This window comes from Stegostoma tigrinum, chromosome 3 (genome assembly GCF_030684315.1).
Source record: "Stegostoma tigrinum isolate sSteTig4 chromosome 3, sSteTig4.hap1, whole genome shotgun sequence".
NCBI classification, from domain to species: Eukaryota; Metazoa; Chordata; class Chondrichthyes; order Orectolobiformes; family Stegostomatidae; genus Stegostoma; species Stegostoma tigrinum.
Window position 1 is genome coordinate 113,237,750 of NC_081356.1, and position 16,333 is coordinate 113,254,082.

The 16,333-nt window shown below is 39.2% G+C and overlaps 1 protein-coding gene across 1 annotated transcript in view; it reads left to right on the plus strand.

The window, feature by feature from the left end:
* The window catches only part of cfap97 (cilia and flagella associated protein 97), a 37,339-nt gene extending 25,948 nt beyond the window's left edge, over positions 1–11,391 (plus strand). The window contains exons 3-4 of the mRNA XM_048527792.2: positions 9,153–9,282; positions 11,081–11,391. Of these exons, the coding sequence (XP_048383749.1) occupies positions 9,153–9,282; positions 11,081–11,142 (192 nt within the window). The 3' untranslated portion in view covers positions 11,143–11,391. The remainder of the gene's footprint in view (positions 1–9,152; positions 9,283–11,080) is intronic.
* Positions 11,392–16,333: the final 4,942 nt, after the last annotated feature.

Genomic DNA, 16,333 nt, shown 5'->3' on the forward strand with positions numbered 1-16,333 from the left:
AGGATCTCCTGCAGAGATGAGATGACTGACATGAAAACAACCATGATCATCTTCCTGGTGCCAGGTATGACTCCAACAACTAGAGATTGCCCCCAGTATTCATTTCTTCTGTTTTTTCTAGGGCTCCTTGATGCCATACTCTGGTCAGATGTAGACTTGATGTCAAAAGCTATCACTCACCTCACGTCTGGAATTCAGCTGTTCTGTCCATGTTTGAACCAAAGCTGTAAGGAGGTCAAGAGCTGAGTGACTCCGGCAGAACTCAAACGGGGCATCACTGAGCAAGTTATTGCTGAGCAGGCGCTATTTGAAACTACTATTGATGGCACCTTCCATCACTTTACTGATGACAGAGAATAGCCTGATGGGGTGGTAATCGGCCAGGTTGGATTTGTCCTGCTTTTTATGAACACACACTTGGGCAATGATCCACATTGTACAGTGGCTGTCAGTGTGGTAAACTGTACTGGAAGAGTTTGACTAGGGGATTGACAAATTCTGCAGCACATGTCTTCAGTACTGTTGCCAAAGTGTTGTCAGGGCCCATAGCTTTTATAGTATCCAGTGTCTCAACCATTTCTTTACTTCATGTGGTAAGAATCGAATTGGCTGAAGACTGGTATCTGTAATGCTGGGGACTACAGGAGGAGGCTGAGAAAGAACATCTACTCAGTTCTAACTGAAAATTGTTAGTTCTTCCAGAAGGGAAATCATCCTCTCAGCACTGACCCTGTCAAACCCCTTAAAACCCCTGAATCTCGGAATGAGATCACCTCTCATCCTTCTAAACTCTAAGAGTAGAGTCCCATCTGGTTAGGCTTTGGTCATAAGACAATCCCTCCATACCAGGAATCATCTGAGTGAATTTTCTCTGAACTGCCTCCAATGAAATTATATTTCTCCTTCGATAACAGGACCAGAAACTGCTCTCGGTACTCCAAATGTCGTCCCATCAGGACCTTGTACATTGGGGTCAGACTTCACCAATCTCATGCTCCAACCCCCTTGAAATAAGAACCAATGTTTTTATGATGAAGGATCTAGGCCCGAAACGCTTTTGTGCTCCTAAGATGCTGCTTGGCCTGCTGTGTTCATCCAGCTCTACACTTTGTTATCTCGGATTGTCCAGTATTTGCAGTTTCCCATTATCTCTGTTTCCCTTCCTGTCTAGATTACCTGCTGCGTCTGTGTGCTAGCTTTCTGTATTTCATATACAAGTACCCCCAAGTCCTTTTTGTGTTGACAATTCTTCAATATCTTTCGATTTTAAATAATACTTGGCTTTTTTTTTCCCCTTCCAAAATGAACAGCTTTTCACTTTTCTGCCTTGTCCTCCATTTGTCAACTTTTTGACCATTCACTTAACCTATCAATATCTCTGTGTTAACAGTTTGTATCCCTCTTACAAACTGCCCTTCCGCCTATTTTTGTGATCATTTTAGCCACATTATATTCACTTTCTTCCTTCCAAGTTATTAGCATACATTGTAAACATTTTGATCCCAGCACTGATCCCTGAGGAACCCGTTGATTATGGGTTGTCAATCTGAAAAAGAGCCCCTTACTTCTTCCCCCCCCCCCCCCCGTTCTGTTTCCTGTCCATGAGCCAATTCTTGCTCCACGCCAATATTTTACCTCCAACATGTTATCTTATGACTTAACCTTTTGTGTGATACCTTGTTGAGTGCCTTCTGGAAGTCCAAATACAAGAGATCTACTAGTTCTCCTTTATCCTTTCTGATTGAGACTTCCTTGAAAAACTGTAATACATTAGCCAGACCAGATTTCCCTTTCATCTAGGCATGCTGACTCTGCTTCACTAGACTATGAATTTCCAAATGTTCAGTAATTGCTTCCCTAATAATTGATTCCAATAATTTTCCAACAATAAATGTTAGGCTTATCCGCTAATAGTTACCCACTTTTGCCTCCCTCTTTTGAAATTGATGTGTTAAATTGCAATTTTCCAATCCTCTGGTACTTTACCACAATCCAGAAAGTTCTGGAAAATTACAAGCAATGCATCCACAATCTCTGTAGCGTCTCTTTTAGAATCTTCAGATGCAAGCCACCCATGCAAGGGAACCTATCTGCCTTTAGCCCTGTTAATTTGTCTAATATTAATTCTTTAATGATAGTGATGGTACTTAATTCCCCCTCCCATATTCTTTAGTATTAATGGGACGTTTGAAGTACCACTTTGACCACTATCATCTTTTCTATGTATTTAAAGCAGCTCTTATCAGTTTTTATATTCCTTTCTAGCTTGTCCTCCAAGTTTATTTTCTCAGTCTGTGTAGTTTTTATCACTAAAAAGATAATAACGATAAGGAAGATATCACACTGGGGTGTACGTTACAGCAAAGTAAATCACTGTTTCTGGCTAGTAAGGTAGAGTCATTGACTCATTTCTACCTACACAGCAATTCAATAATGAATAAAATAGAGAAAAACAAACACTAGGACATGGCAGCAGCAACCTTTAAAGGTACTACTATATGGTGCTTCACAGAAATAGAGGATCAGTTGATCATGAGCCAATGGAAGAGATAGAAACAGATTGTGATTTAGGGAGTGGTTGAAGGCAAAGGTTTGACAGCTGAGTAGAATAAAGGACCAGGTGCTATTTCCCTCATTTCTCCATCTGCTGCAGCAGGGTCTCCAAGACCCATGCACCGCAGTGGTTGGAGAAATGAAAAGTGAATAGTTTGGCATGCCAATTGGTATTGGCAGCCCCTGGAGTGGTTGTAAGAAAGCACTGACAAAGTCATAAGGGCAGAGATTTCAAAAGCTATAAGGAGAGGGATGAATGCCTGGTGCAGTTTAATTAAAAGGGTGAAAATTTAAATTTGCAGACATTGGTGGATGCAGGAGCTGATGTCGTCCAACAACACCAGTCAAAATACATGGGACAGCAGATGAAATTTCTTTCAAATATCATCACCTCATCCAGGAAATATTAATTATGAGGGATGGGGAAAGGAGTAGAAGGTTTACTTGACCCCTGTTTAGCAAATTTAGGTGGGTGATCAACAAGCAGGATTTGGAAGAGAGAAATGGTTGCACTGGAGTTGGATATGAGTGAAGCTTTATGGAGGCTAGCCAGGAAAACGTTAAAATAGCCAAGCCAACGATTCAAGATCAAGACTGGATGCAGAGTTTGTTACAATTTCCAGCACTTAACTGACCGTGTCATTTACTCTAAACATTCTTAATTTTCATAGCCTCTTGTGGCTCAAAAAGACATAAAAATGGATATTACATTTCATCTACTTCCCACTGCTGTTTCTAAGATACTCTAAAAATACCAATAGAACATTACTCAAATACCTTATTATTTATATCCTTGTATGTTTCTGCTCACTCCCGTGACTTTATGCTTAATGTGACCTGCTGGCTAATGCCAACGTCCCTTGTTTTAGATCATGTGACTGTGAAAATGTCCTTCAGATGGAGAACTTATTTTCTGTTAGCTGTAGAATGCCAAAAATGATGGTGTAAGTGGCTGTAGTGTTCTGGTTATTGCACAGTATTGACAAGTTGAGAAAATCAGTTCAGCTAACATGGTAATTTGTGCAGAGGTCCCAAAATCATGGCCACAAAAGCTACTGGTCGTCATAAAAAAACCCATATGCACTAATTATAGTGGTTTGGCTGTGATGATCCGAAACTCTGATAACGTCTTAATGCCATTTGGGTTCGTACAAATAAAGGGAGCACCATTTGAAAAACAGTTCACAAAGAAGACCTATCATGTTCATCATCATTGCTGTTGTTGACATCATGCAATAGAGGATGGACAATGCACGCACTTTTACCACTGCCTGTAAATTCTGAGAACTAACTTTGGAAATAATAGATGACCTGCTTTCCTATGAGAGTGACCCGTAGTATAAAATAGGACCGTAAAGAGGCCACTCATCCCACCTCGAGCCTGCTCAGCTATTCAGTAAGATCATGCAGATCTGATTACTACATATTCTTCTGAATTCCTACCAACCCTTTCACTCCCTTGCCTATTAAGAATATGGTCATGTCTAGAAGTCCACCTTCATCTCTGATATCTGAAATGGCAGAGATTGTTTGTATCCAGTTAGCCTACTTAGTGATGGTTTGAAGTATGTTTAGTCCAAGAACTCTTTGTTTCATGACCTCCAATAAGCAACACTGGAAGTACACAATGACTGTCCTGTAGCTTGTCTTCAGAAATGGAATTGACTATGTCAATTAAAAGTGATTAGTAGGTTGTGCTGCAAGTATGCATCATCACAAGAATCACTAATTTAATGCAACCTAGGAGGAACAGTTTCTAGGATTTTAACTTGTGAAAGAGATCAATGTAGTAACACAAAATTCAATGTTCGCCAGTCACATTGTCAGTGTGTTCTAAGATTTCACATTCTGGAATGCACACACTCACTGTAAAGCCTATTTCAGGCAACAGCGCTTCCTCTGGCTTGTGCTTAGCTAGTTATTTCCATTTGACGCCAAAAAATCTGGCAGCAGACATGAGCACTTGTGATCTCTACCTTCAGAACCAAAGCCATTTTAACTTTTTGGTGCACAGTGTACTTGAGTTAAGTATATTACTTCAGAGATGCTGAGGCTTAAATGCAATTTAGTTATAGTTCTACACAATTTTTGCAATTTGAGGTTCTAGATTAAATTTTTGTTTGGAAATTTGAAGAATGTAAAAAGCAAATGTTGGCATTAGGAAAGATTTAATGATAATGATCTTTGGTGAATTTCTGGAGTGCATCTTGTAGGTGGTAGCAGCAGTGTGGACAGAGTGGATGAGGTGAAAGTGACATCAAGTCTGCGTTTGACAGAGTGTGGAATTGAGATGCAAAATGGAAATCAGTGTGCAACACGGGGCAGACTCTTGGTGGTCAGAGTCATACCTGACACACTAAGACGGTCATGGTTGTTTGGAGGTCAGTCATCTCAGCTCCAGGACATCTCTGCAGTAGTTTCTCAGGGTAGTATCCCAGGCCCAACCAGCTTCAGCTGCTTCAGCAATGACCTTCCCTCTGCCATAAGATCAGAAGTGGGGATATTCTCTGATTGCACAACATTCAGCAACATCTGTGACACCTCAGACACTATAAAACAATCCATGTCCAAATGCAACAAGATCTGGATGCTTTCCAGGCTTAGGCTAACAACTGGTAAGCAACATGCATGCCACATGCCAGGCTATAACCATCACGAGTAAGAGACAATCTAACTATTGCTCCTTGACATTCAATTATGTTGACACCACTGAATCCCACACTATCAACATCCCCAAGGGTTACCATTGATCAGAAACTCAACTGGTCTCACCACATAAATGTAGTGGCTACAAGAGCAGGTCAGAAGCTTGGAATACTGTGGCAAGTAACTCACCTCCTGACTCTCCAAAGCCTGCCCATCATCCACAAGGCACAAGTCACAAATGTGATGGAATACTCCCTACTTGCCTGGGTGGGTGCATCCCCAACAACGCTTAGGAAGTTGACACCATCCAGGCCACTTATTGGCTCTCCATCCAATACCATCCTCTCCATTCACCACCAACATTCTGTAATACTAACTACACTGCAGAAATTCACCAAAGATCCTTGACCGCATCTTGTTATGGACTTATGTCTAAGGTTGAATTTGATTGATATTTATTGTCACGTGTTATTTTGTATGAAATACAGTGAAGTGTTGGGCAGTGTTGCCATTCTCTGGTGTCATCTTAAAACACAGAAAAATTGTCAAGGCATTGAAAATAAGGCAGAAAAATAAAGAAAAAAGTGTTCACCTTTATAGTCCTCCTTGTAAAGTGCTCCACCATTGGCCTGGTGGCCAGGTACGAGTTCCCTTTGCCATGCCATTGCAACGAAAATGAAAGTTGCCACTCTTGGTGCTATCTTGCCTCCAACAATGCCCTCACCAGTGTAGAGGCCACAAATGCTGCCAGGTGCTGTATCATCCAAATCTTGACTCTGCCACTGCAATGAGTCCACTTAGGGCCCAACTTGCCGATGCTGTCACTGCCAATACCGCCGGATCTCATACTGGGCCCAAACCTGCCTCCATAGCCGCCTCCATGAACCAGCGCTGTACGCAAATGCCAACAAGAACCCAAACACACCTCCAACGCAGCAGCCGTGAGTCAGCGATAGGACTGCCTCGTCGAAACAGAAGCCATCAGGAACTCAAACTTGCCACCTTCACCGCCACATGTCTGTATTGGGTCTGCCCACTTGTTATGTCACTGCCACTGAGCTTTTCCTAAGCATTGAGTAAATTAAAGAAAAATAAAGAGAAAAGTGACAGAGGCAAAGAAAGCAAATGGAGCAGGCGAGCCCCGGGCTCAGAAGCCCTACTCCTCCTCCATCTTATGAGAATCTCAAAAAAAACAAGTTTAGAAGCACCCTTCGGCCTACTTCAGTAAGTGATGGAAGTCAAAAAAGACATTGAGTCAATCAAACAATACCTCGCTGCCTGGGTTTATGAAGGGCAAGGCAATCATAAGTTAAAGTAGAACACCCCCAAAAATCCCTTATCGATCATGACAGTCTTTTAAAATTTTAGACTATTGGATGTACAAGTTTATTTGGGAAGTGCCGTTATAATGATTGTGAAGTTGTGTAAAGTTAGTTGATGGTTTTAAATTATTGATCCATTATTGGATATCGACAGACATGATTCTTTCAGATGAATAAAAATTCACTTCAGGAAAAAGCCTTGTGTGTAAATCTTAAGTAGATGTGTAGTTAATGAGAAACCTATTTGAGTCTGATTTTAGAAAACTGTCAGTTTTTATTTATAACAAATAAAGGCTCTGATAAATAGGGTCTTATCTTCTCAAAGTAACCAATGAGTAGGTTAGTTTAACTTTTTTTTTCTTTATTTTCAGGTACTTTGAAAATGCCTTGAATATAAAGTGCTATAACATCATCCCTTTTCACCATATTGTATTTGATAGTAAATCATTTAACAACTTTTATTTTTCATTTAACTTGTACATAGAAAAAAATATATTTTATTCTTTTTCTCTTTGCCATTGGGCTATAGTTGAACATTTCTGATGGATTATAGTCTACAGTTGGGTTATTTTTGTGTACAGATGTTTTGTTGTATTCTGTCAGGAGACCTATTTTTCTGTTGCTTTCTCCATAGAAGCTACTAAATGTTCTGCAGTCTGTTTCAAGTTTCTACTGGCATTTAAGATTGTCACATTAAGATTATTCAATGTAGCAGTGTTTGTAGCAGAGTTTTAGTAATTACATGGTATAATTTTTAAAATTCTGTGTCCCTTTGCAAAAGCAATTGCATTGCTTCTTGGGCAATTACTTAAAATGAGTTGAGATAAATGAGCAAGATAATAGAAACTGGCCAGTTAGGGAGTATGAATGGATATGATGCAGTAGTCTCTCCCATAAATTACTGGTATATTTTGTGGTGTCTCCAGTAAAACTACATTTATCTAAATTAAATGCCATCTAACATTGCGCAGCCCACTCCCCTAACACAACTAAATCTTTTAGGATTTGATTGCCCTTCTCTACTGTCCAAGGCTTTTCACAGATTTTAGGATCAAGAACTTACTCCCAACACTGCCATCTAGATTATTAATAAAGACTGAATAATAGCAGGTTTAGGATTAATAACAGGGACATCACTAGTAACATGGCTCAAAGCTGAGACTATCTATTAACTACTTCTTTCTGACTCCCAGACTGAAGCTAATTCCTGTTCTTCATCTAATATGATGAGGTATTATGACAATTAAGAAATGGGATTAGGCCTCCCGTCTACTCTGCCGTTTTATAAATTCATGGTCCATCCCATAGCTCCACTCCAGTTTACATCCAAACCTTGATTGCCTTAAAAATTCAAAAATCTAATAACCTCTGCCTTGAACCTATCCGATGATTGAGCAGTCATTGTCCTCTAGGAGTGAGAATTACAAGTGGAAAAATTTCTCCCACTCTTGGTCCAACATGGCATCTCGTTTCCCCGAAATTAAGTCCTCTTCTGAACTCTTCAATCAGGTGGAAAATCTTTTCAGAATCTTCCCTGTGAAGCCTTCTTAGAATATGCATTAAATATTCATGTCTCGATTTATCAATTGATACCTGTAATGTTTCTAAAACTGTAAAGAAATAAGGCCATTTGACTCTATCTTTCCTCTCGGAACAACCCTCTTGTCCCAGGTATTAATCCAACAAAATTTTGTAGCATTCCCTGCCAATGTTTCTTCCGAGGCTGCGTAGTCGAGCTCCACACGTGCACTTTCACATCCGATGCATAAGCCATTGCCATACGTAGACCTCGGAGGTCTGTGAAGTGGCAGGGAATGTTGCTCTCTATAATGGCAAATATAGTAAATTTTCCATAATGGACTTGGGTTGTTTTGTCAGAGAAAGAGAAATGACTGGTGATGGGTTTCTCTTGAGGGTCACTGTGCCTCAGGTGAGGAATGCGTTTGAGAAGGCAGGACCTTCATGGTCACCTTACCCAATATGGGAATTGAACCGGTGCTGTTGGCATCCCTCAAACGCAAACCAGCTGTCCAGCTAACTGACCCCTGATGGCAAGTATAACCTATGGATGTGTGATTTCACCAAGCTTAATACAATTACTACAAGACTTCCCTGCCCCTGTACTTCAAATCCCTTGCGATAAAGGCTGACACAACATTTGTTTTCCTAAATGCTGTATTTATGTATAAATTTTGTTTGTAGAAAGACACCCAGATCCCTCTGACAACATACATTTGGTTGTTTCCTAGCACTTACTTTACTTTCTTCCTGCCATATTTCCCCACATGATTTCCATCTATAGCCCTTTGCGCCTCTCATGTACATTCTAATGCCCAACATGCAGTGTTTGATAATAGATTAAACAAGTTTAATGTTTTGGCTTTCTGTTCTTCATTAAAATTTAAACGCAATGCAACTGATGTCAGTTCTATCACAAAAAAGTAACCCTTTCAACTCTAAAGGACTGATAAATGTTAAGTAAAAAATCAAAGCAGTAATGTTAACTTTTTATCAACTGCTTTGTTTTGGTATTATCCTGGTAATTTGGTTTATTGTAATGGTGCAATATGGTGCATGTTCTTTGAAATAAAGTTTATGCGTAAAAATAAGTTACCTCTCTGAAAACTGCAGGCTTTTCTGAAGAGATTGGAGGCAGTGAAGCCAACTAAAGAGCTGAGGCGTTCTAATCAACTGATGGATTACCAACGACAGATGTCATTTGTGGAGTCCTCCTATTCATCGCAAAGCAGGCCACCAACAAGTGGGAACTTGTCACATTTGTATACTTATGCCACACTGTATACACCAAACACTATAACAATACATTTATAGCACATTCCACATACATGTACTTAATCTTTAGTAGTTGTTAATCCCTTAATTGCTTCCATTCTCTAGTCTAAGTTGTACTATATTACTATAGCACTGTATAGTACATATATATTGAATTGACATAATCTTTTGTTTAAAAAAGTAAAAGAAATATTTTGAATCTATTATTCAGCCTAAAGCATAATCAAGCATAATAATTGTTTATTTAAATGTTGTTACATTTTGCTAAATGAGTTACTTGGGACAAGTGTATGTTTTCAACACACAGGAAAAATATGACCAGATAGCATTTATTATTTATGACCGGGCTGCCAAGGTTGGGACATTAAGTATAGCCAAGATTGCAATAGGGAAGCAAAGATTATACAAAAAAAGCAGGAAAGTGGAGTTGAGGGTTATTAGGTCAGACATGATCTCATTGGATGGCAGACAGACTTGATGGGTTTAATAGCATACTTCTGCTCCTACGTCTTAATGTCTTATAGACTTATGCTAGAACATAATAGACAATAAAGAAATAGGCCTGTTATATTTAATATTGTCTATTTTTGTGTTAGAGCAGAAGATAATACAAAAGTGGTTTAAGGGTAGAAAATAAGCTTTTGGACGATAGGTTTTAGTGAATTCTTATTTTAAAAATTGTTAGAGAAAATAATGAGACTTGAGAAATTTCAGTCACCTGATGATTCCTTTTTAAAAAATGAAAAGAAATGCAAAAGGTAATTCATTACAGGTGAATGTTACAATTTTCCTGCCCTATATATTGCCACATTGTACCTTACAAACTGAAAAGTTGCAAATATGCATTATTTTGGAAGGGAGTGAGGGAGAAGCTATGTGACTACAGATCCATCAACTTGCTTTTAATTGTAATAAAGTTAGTCAAGTTTATCCCTACTGAAATTCTAAATCTAGGCCAAGAAATAACTTTTGGTGCTTATACACTTTGGAAGGAGTAGTGCATGCCAAGAAGTCTCCAGACAAGTATGACCATCTTAAAGAAAGGAGACAAGACTCAATGTGGTAATTGCAGTGTGGAATCCTTGCTGTTCGCCACCAGGACGTCAATGCAATAATCTATAGCAAGAATTCAACACTATACTTTATGAAGTCAATGCCTTTGAGAACCTAGAGAAAACTGGTGCAGAGGTGCTTCAGTTATGTAGAGAGACACTGTGATTGACTCTCCATGGGAAACAGGTTAAGGAGAATTTTACTGGGTGTTGGAACTTATCAAAGGTTTCAAACGAGCAAGTGAGGAGAAATAGTTTCCTCTGGCAGAACACAGGTTTAAGGTACATAACATGAAAAAAATGATGCATTCTGCTTCTTTGTTTCTTGCTGACAATGAGAAACTCAAAAAATATGTTTATGCTTCATTGTGCCAACCTTGCCAAACCTGGATTCAAATCTTAGCCTTTTACTCACACTGACTTCCATTTGACTTCCAAATTGACTAATGATTTATCATCAAATTAACTGCTAAGAGAAGATAATGCTTTTCTCTGTAAACTGCCCCAACTCGAGCAGTTTGTTTTAAGATGATACTGGTAGCAGCACTGCAGATATACTCAGTGGCTATTCATTCCCTCAGCCAGTATCCAAGGTACATAAGTACACACAGGATTGAATTGATCAAAATCTATTACCCACTAATTGTCATTGTATTCAATTTTAGCATTATTTATATGCAACCTTGAACATGGATATTTTTCTCTTTACTTCAGGACTAAGTTCAAGATCTGCCAGCCGCAAGAATATTCATCCAGTGCCTAGCACAAATGCCTAAGATTCAGCTAAATCATTCGAACCTCTCTGAATGGCCTGGTCATAAATGGTTAACTGAGCTAAGCTTATTGTTACTGATAAGTGACTTGTATTCTGTGGCTACATACTGTATGTTTAAGACCATTCTTAAACTGTATTTTTAACATAAATCGAACTTCATTATTTCTGTCAAATTGAGATGTGTTTTTTACAAGTATGCATTGTGAGATGATATCTGCTTATACATTTTGTACAAAAAGTCATTTAATAATTAAACCAATATTATTTCTAATAAAGTGTGAAATTTATAGCAATTCATTTGAACTGTAAAACTTTGTTTCCAACAGAGCATGGCATTTTTCAAAGTTGAAGTCTTTCAAATTGATCTTAAATGGATTGCACTGCATTATACCAAATTTCAGCGGACAAAATTATGCAATGAATAATAATTGGAGTTGCTTTTGTATCACAATATTTATATGACTAGGTCAGTTTCTGGTCAGCAGTTATCACCAGGATGTTGATATTAGAGATTTCTGTGATGGCAAGGACATTGAATGTCAAGGATGGAGGTTAATATTCCTTTTTTTAATTCACTCATGGGATGTAGGCATCAGTGACTGCTCCAACGTTTATTGCCCAACCATAGGCATCTTCGTGAAGGTGATGGTGACCCGCTGCCTTGACTTGTCAAGTCCATGTGATTCCCTCCCTTTCGGGAGAGAATTCCAGCATTTTGACTCAATGATGCTGAAAGAACAACAATGTAATTCCAAATCAGGATGGTGAATGGCTTGGAGGGGAACGTGCAGGCAGTGGCGTTCCCATTTATCTGCTACCCATGTTCTTAATCAAAGTGTTTGTAGATTTGGAAGATGCTGTCTACAGACCCTTAGTGAATTTCTTTAGTGCATTTTTAGATAGCACACATTGCTTCCGCTGAGTATCGGTGAACAAGGGAGTGGATGTGGTACCAGCCAGGCTGGCTATTTTGACCTTGATGTTGTCAAGCTTCTCGAGTGGTGTTTTTGAGCTGCCTACCTTCAGCCCGGTCAGGATTATTCCAACGCACTACTGACTTGTGCCATGTAGGTGCTGGACAGGCTTTGGGAAGTTGAGTTCTGAGCTTCTTACTGCAGGATTCCTAACCTCTGTGTTGAATTTGTAGCCACTTTATATGACTATTCCAGTTTGGTTTCTGGTTAGTGGTAATCCCCAGGATGTTGCAGATTCAATTGAATGTCAATGGGCAATGGTTAGGTTCTCTTTATTTTATTGGAGATGGTCATTGCCTTGGCATTTGTGAGGCACACATTACTTTCCATTTTATAGCCTAATCCTGGATATTGTCCAGGTCTTGCTGCATTTGGACATCCTGTCATGATGCCCAGGATCTGAGCTGACAGACCTCCAGCAATCACAGTCATCATTTTTTTTTGGGCCAGGTATGATTCTGACCAGTGGAGAGATTTCCCCCTGATTCCCATTGACTCCAATTTTGCTGAGCATTCATTGATGTTGCACTCCATCGAATGGAGCCTTAATGTCTAGGGCAGTCACTGTCACCTCACCTCAACTCTAGAATTCACCACCTTCTTTGTCCATATTTAAACCAACTGTAATGAGGTCAAGAGCTGAATGACCCTGACCAAAACTGAACTGTGTCACCATGAAGGTTATTGGTGAGTATGTGCTGCTTGATAATCCTGTTAATGACATCTTTCATCACTTTGCTCCTAGTCAAGATTAGACTGAAGGAATAGTAATTATACAGGGTAGATTGACCTGATTTTTATGTACAGGACATTCCTTGGCAATTGTCCACATCATTGGATAGAAGTCAGTGTTCTAGCTATACTGGAACAGCTTTGATAAGAGTGCAGGAAATTCCTTTATTGATTTTTATTTTAACTGTCCACCGCCATTCGTGACCAGATGTGTTAGGACTGCAGAGGTTAGGTCTGTTGGTTGTGGAATTACTTAGCTCTATCACTGACATGGAGGAATATTAGCAGAGTGACTCCCAGCATGAGGAAAGAGTTTTTGGAAAAGCAATAGTTGTTCTCAATGCAAAGGAGATTCTGGGGCGATCTGTTAGACATGTATAAGGCTATGACACATTTAGAAACAGCCAAGATTTTTTATCATAATACTACAGCTGTTGAGGACCCTGCCATTTTGGACAGATCACTACATTATGATACTTGGTCACACCTGAAGTACTTTAAACTATTCTTTTGACATGCCTGGGATTCATTTGCCTATCATTATTGTTGCAAGTTTGCCTTCTGTTGTAATGTAGATATGCTAACAGTGGGGTCATCTTCATTTTACCTGCCTTCAATCTTTCCATTGCATTGGCATCTGCATTCAGTGTCTGGACCATTTCAGAATTTTGTCATCACGAAGCCTTTATTCCACAAGTTATTACCATATGTTTCATTTGTTCCGTGAAATGTCTGTCCTTCCTGGAACTATTTTCAAAGCAACCGGCATCTGTCCTTCAGAAGTATGTTCTCAGACAATTAACACCAGTTGTCTATCTAGATAAGACACCATAGCCCAATTACTAATTTAAATGCTAGTACCAAAATTAGAAATCACTCAAGTAAGTGGTTGTATGAAAGCTTGACAAAGTCCAAAGGCCAAGGCACATCACTACAAGAAATGAACATCCATTTTCTGAAATCTGTCAAAATCTGCTTCATCAGAGACTTCCTTCCAGGTTTAATCATGAAATGTTATCAAATCTAAACTTTCATCACAGTTCAAATGGCATTCAGCTCACAAAATACTTCTGATTTATCTTCTTTTAGGAAATAACAATGCCAAGGCCATACTTTGGAGTGGGGTCCAGATGCACAAGTCAGTAAAACATCTGTGGCAGACATAGAAAACAGTCAAGGCTAACAGAATTCTGGCCTTTATGTCTGAAGAGTTGGAATACACGCATTCAGTTTTTAGCTATATACAGCCCTGGTTAAACCTATGAATATATGTACAAAGATATAAATTAGGAGCAATAGTTGGCCACTAGGTTGCTTGAAGATGTGTTGCTTTTCAATAAAATTATGGCTGATCTAATGGCTCTGATAACCTTTCGTCTCCATGCTTATTAAGAATCTATCTACTGCTGCCATAAGAACATTTTGAAAGACTCTGCTTCTTTTGAGAAAGAGACCTTCAAAGATTCCCAACTGTCTGGAAAAAAAATGTCATCTCTGTCTTTAAAGGCCAATCCTTATTTTTTTAAATGGTGACCCTGAACCTTTGGTTCTCCAACAAAAGCAATCATCATTTTTACTTGCTCCTTGTCAAGACATCTCTGAATCTTTACCACCCCAACCTAATGGCCCAGAGAATGGTTAAGAGTCAACTACATTATTGTCGATCTGGAGTCTTTCCCTAAAGGAAATTAACAGTACCAATAGGTTTTTTTTCAGCAATCAACAGTGGCTATTAGGCCAGCTTTAGATTCCAGATTTTGGTAAATTCAAATTTCACCGTCTGCCATGGTGAGTTTCAAATCCATAGCCTCAGGACTACTAGTTACCTGGGGTTCAAGATTACTAGTTTAATAATGTTACCAATGCACCACCTCTTGGAAATATGTTGCCACCCTACACCGTGACCTTTTATTTTCTGCAATATCATTTGATGCAACACCTTTCAAAAGCTTTCTAAAGGTTTAACTATGGCACATCCATGGGTTCTTCTTTATTAGCATGTTACTTCTTCAAAGTAATTCTGCAAATTTCCTTTTCACAAAATCTTGTTGACTCTGACTGAATACCTTGATTTTTTCTTAATGCCCTGCTATAACATTCATATTAACTTCTAAGATTTTCCCTATGCCAAACGTCATGCTAACTAACCTATTTCCTGATTTCTGACTCCCTTATTGAATAAGGGAGTTGCATTCACTATTTTCAATCTAATAGGATTGTGCCCGAATCTGGGAAATTATAGAAAGTTGACCCAACATGTCATCTCTATCATTTGCTCTTTCTTTAAGATTGCAGGATGAAGTCCCATCAAGATCTGGGGTGGAGGCACTGTGGACAGCTTGTCAGCCACTACTCCAGTACCATTTCCATGGTGATTGTCATTTTCTAAAGTTCCTCTCTCCCTTTCAAGACCTTACTTGGAGTTACTGAATGCACCAAAATTTTGGAAGGATTTATTGGGCTTGGATGAATTGCAGAGCTGATTTCAGAATGATGCCTGAACTCCTAAGGTTTGCATTACAAGAAGATATTGTGCAAATTAAGGTTGCATTCCCTGGGATTGACAAGGTAAAGGACATATTTCCTTCTTTCAAAAGGCTAACCAAACTTTGGCCAAGGATAAGAATTTTAAAATTGAAGAGTTGCAAGTAGGGGCAATGGCTGAAAAGGATTTAATGTGAGGAAAGATACAGGCTGCAGATTTTGAAGGATCTCAAGTTTGCAGATGGTAGTGTGTGGCAGCCCAATTGGGGCTGCCTAGAATGGTCAAATTTTGAGTTAATGCATGAATGAGAGTTTCGACACAAGATGATCTAACACAAAGTGAAGATGGGAAATGTTACACAGTGGAAATAGGTGGTCTTGGTGATGGCACAAATATGTGGTAACATCTAGTCTCATCTTGGGGGTAACCTTACCAAGGTTGCCAATAGTCTGGTTTAATCTCAAGTAAACACCAGGGAGAGGAGTGACATTAGTTGCAAGAAAAAGGTATAAAATGGGAACCAAAGACAATATCCTCAAGTTGAGTCTTTGAATATATTTAAGGCAGATCTGGAAGCATCTGTGAAGGAGAAAACAGAGTTAACGTTTCAGGTCTAATGACCCTTCCTCAGGAGGAAGGGTCACCAGACCCGAAACATTAACTCTGTTTTCTCCTCAAATGCTGCCAGACCTGCTGAGCTTTTCCAGCAACTTTGACTTTGTTCTGATTTACAGCATCCTCAGTTCTTTTTGTTTATATTTAATGCAGGGTTGGATAGATTTTTGATCGGGGTCAAAGGTTATGGGGACAGGCCAGAAGTTAGATGCCACAATCAGATCGCCATGGATCTGAATGACCTAATCCTGCCCCTATACTTGAGTCCCAATATTTAATTAGGGAAAATCACTGCTTACCGGTGCCAAATGTTGGCCCAGCAATGAGATCATTTCGAGGCAGTGGAGGAATTGAGAAAGGTAGTGATGAGCTAAACAGGATTCTTG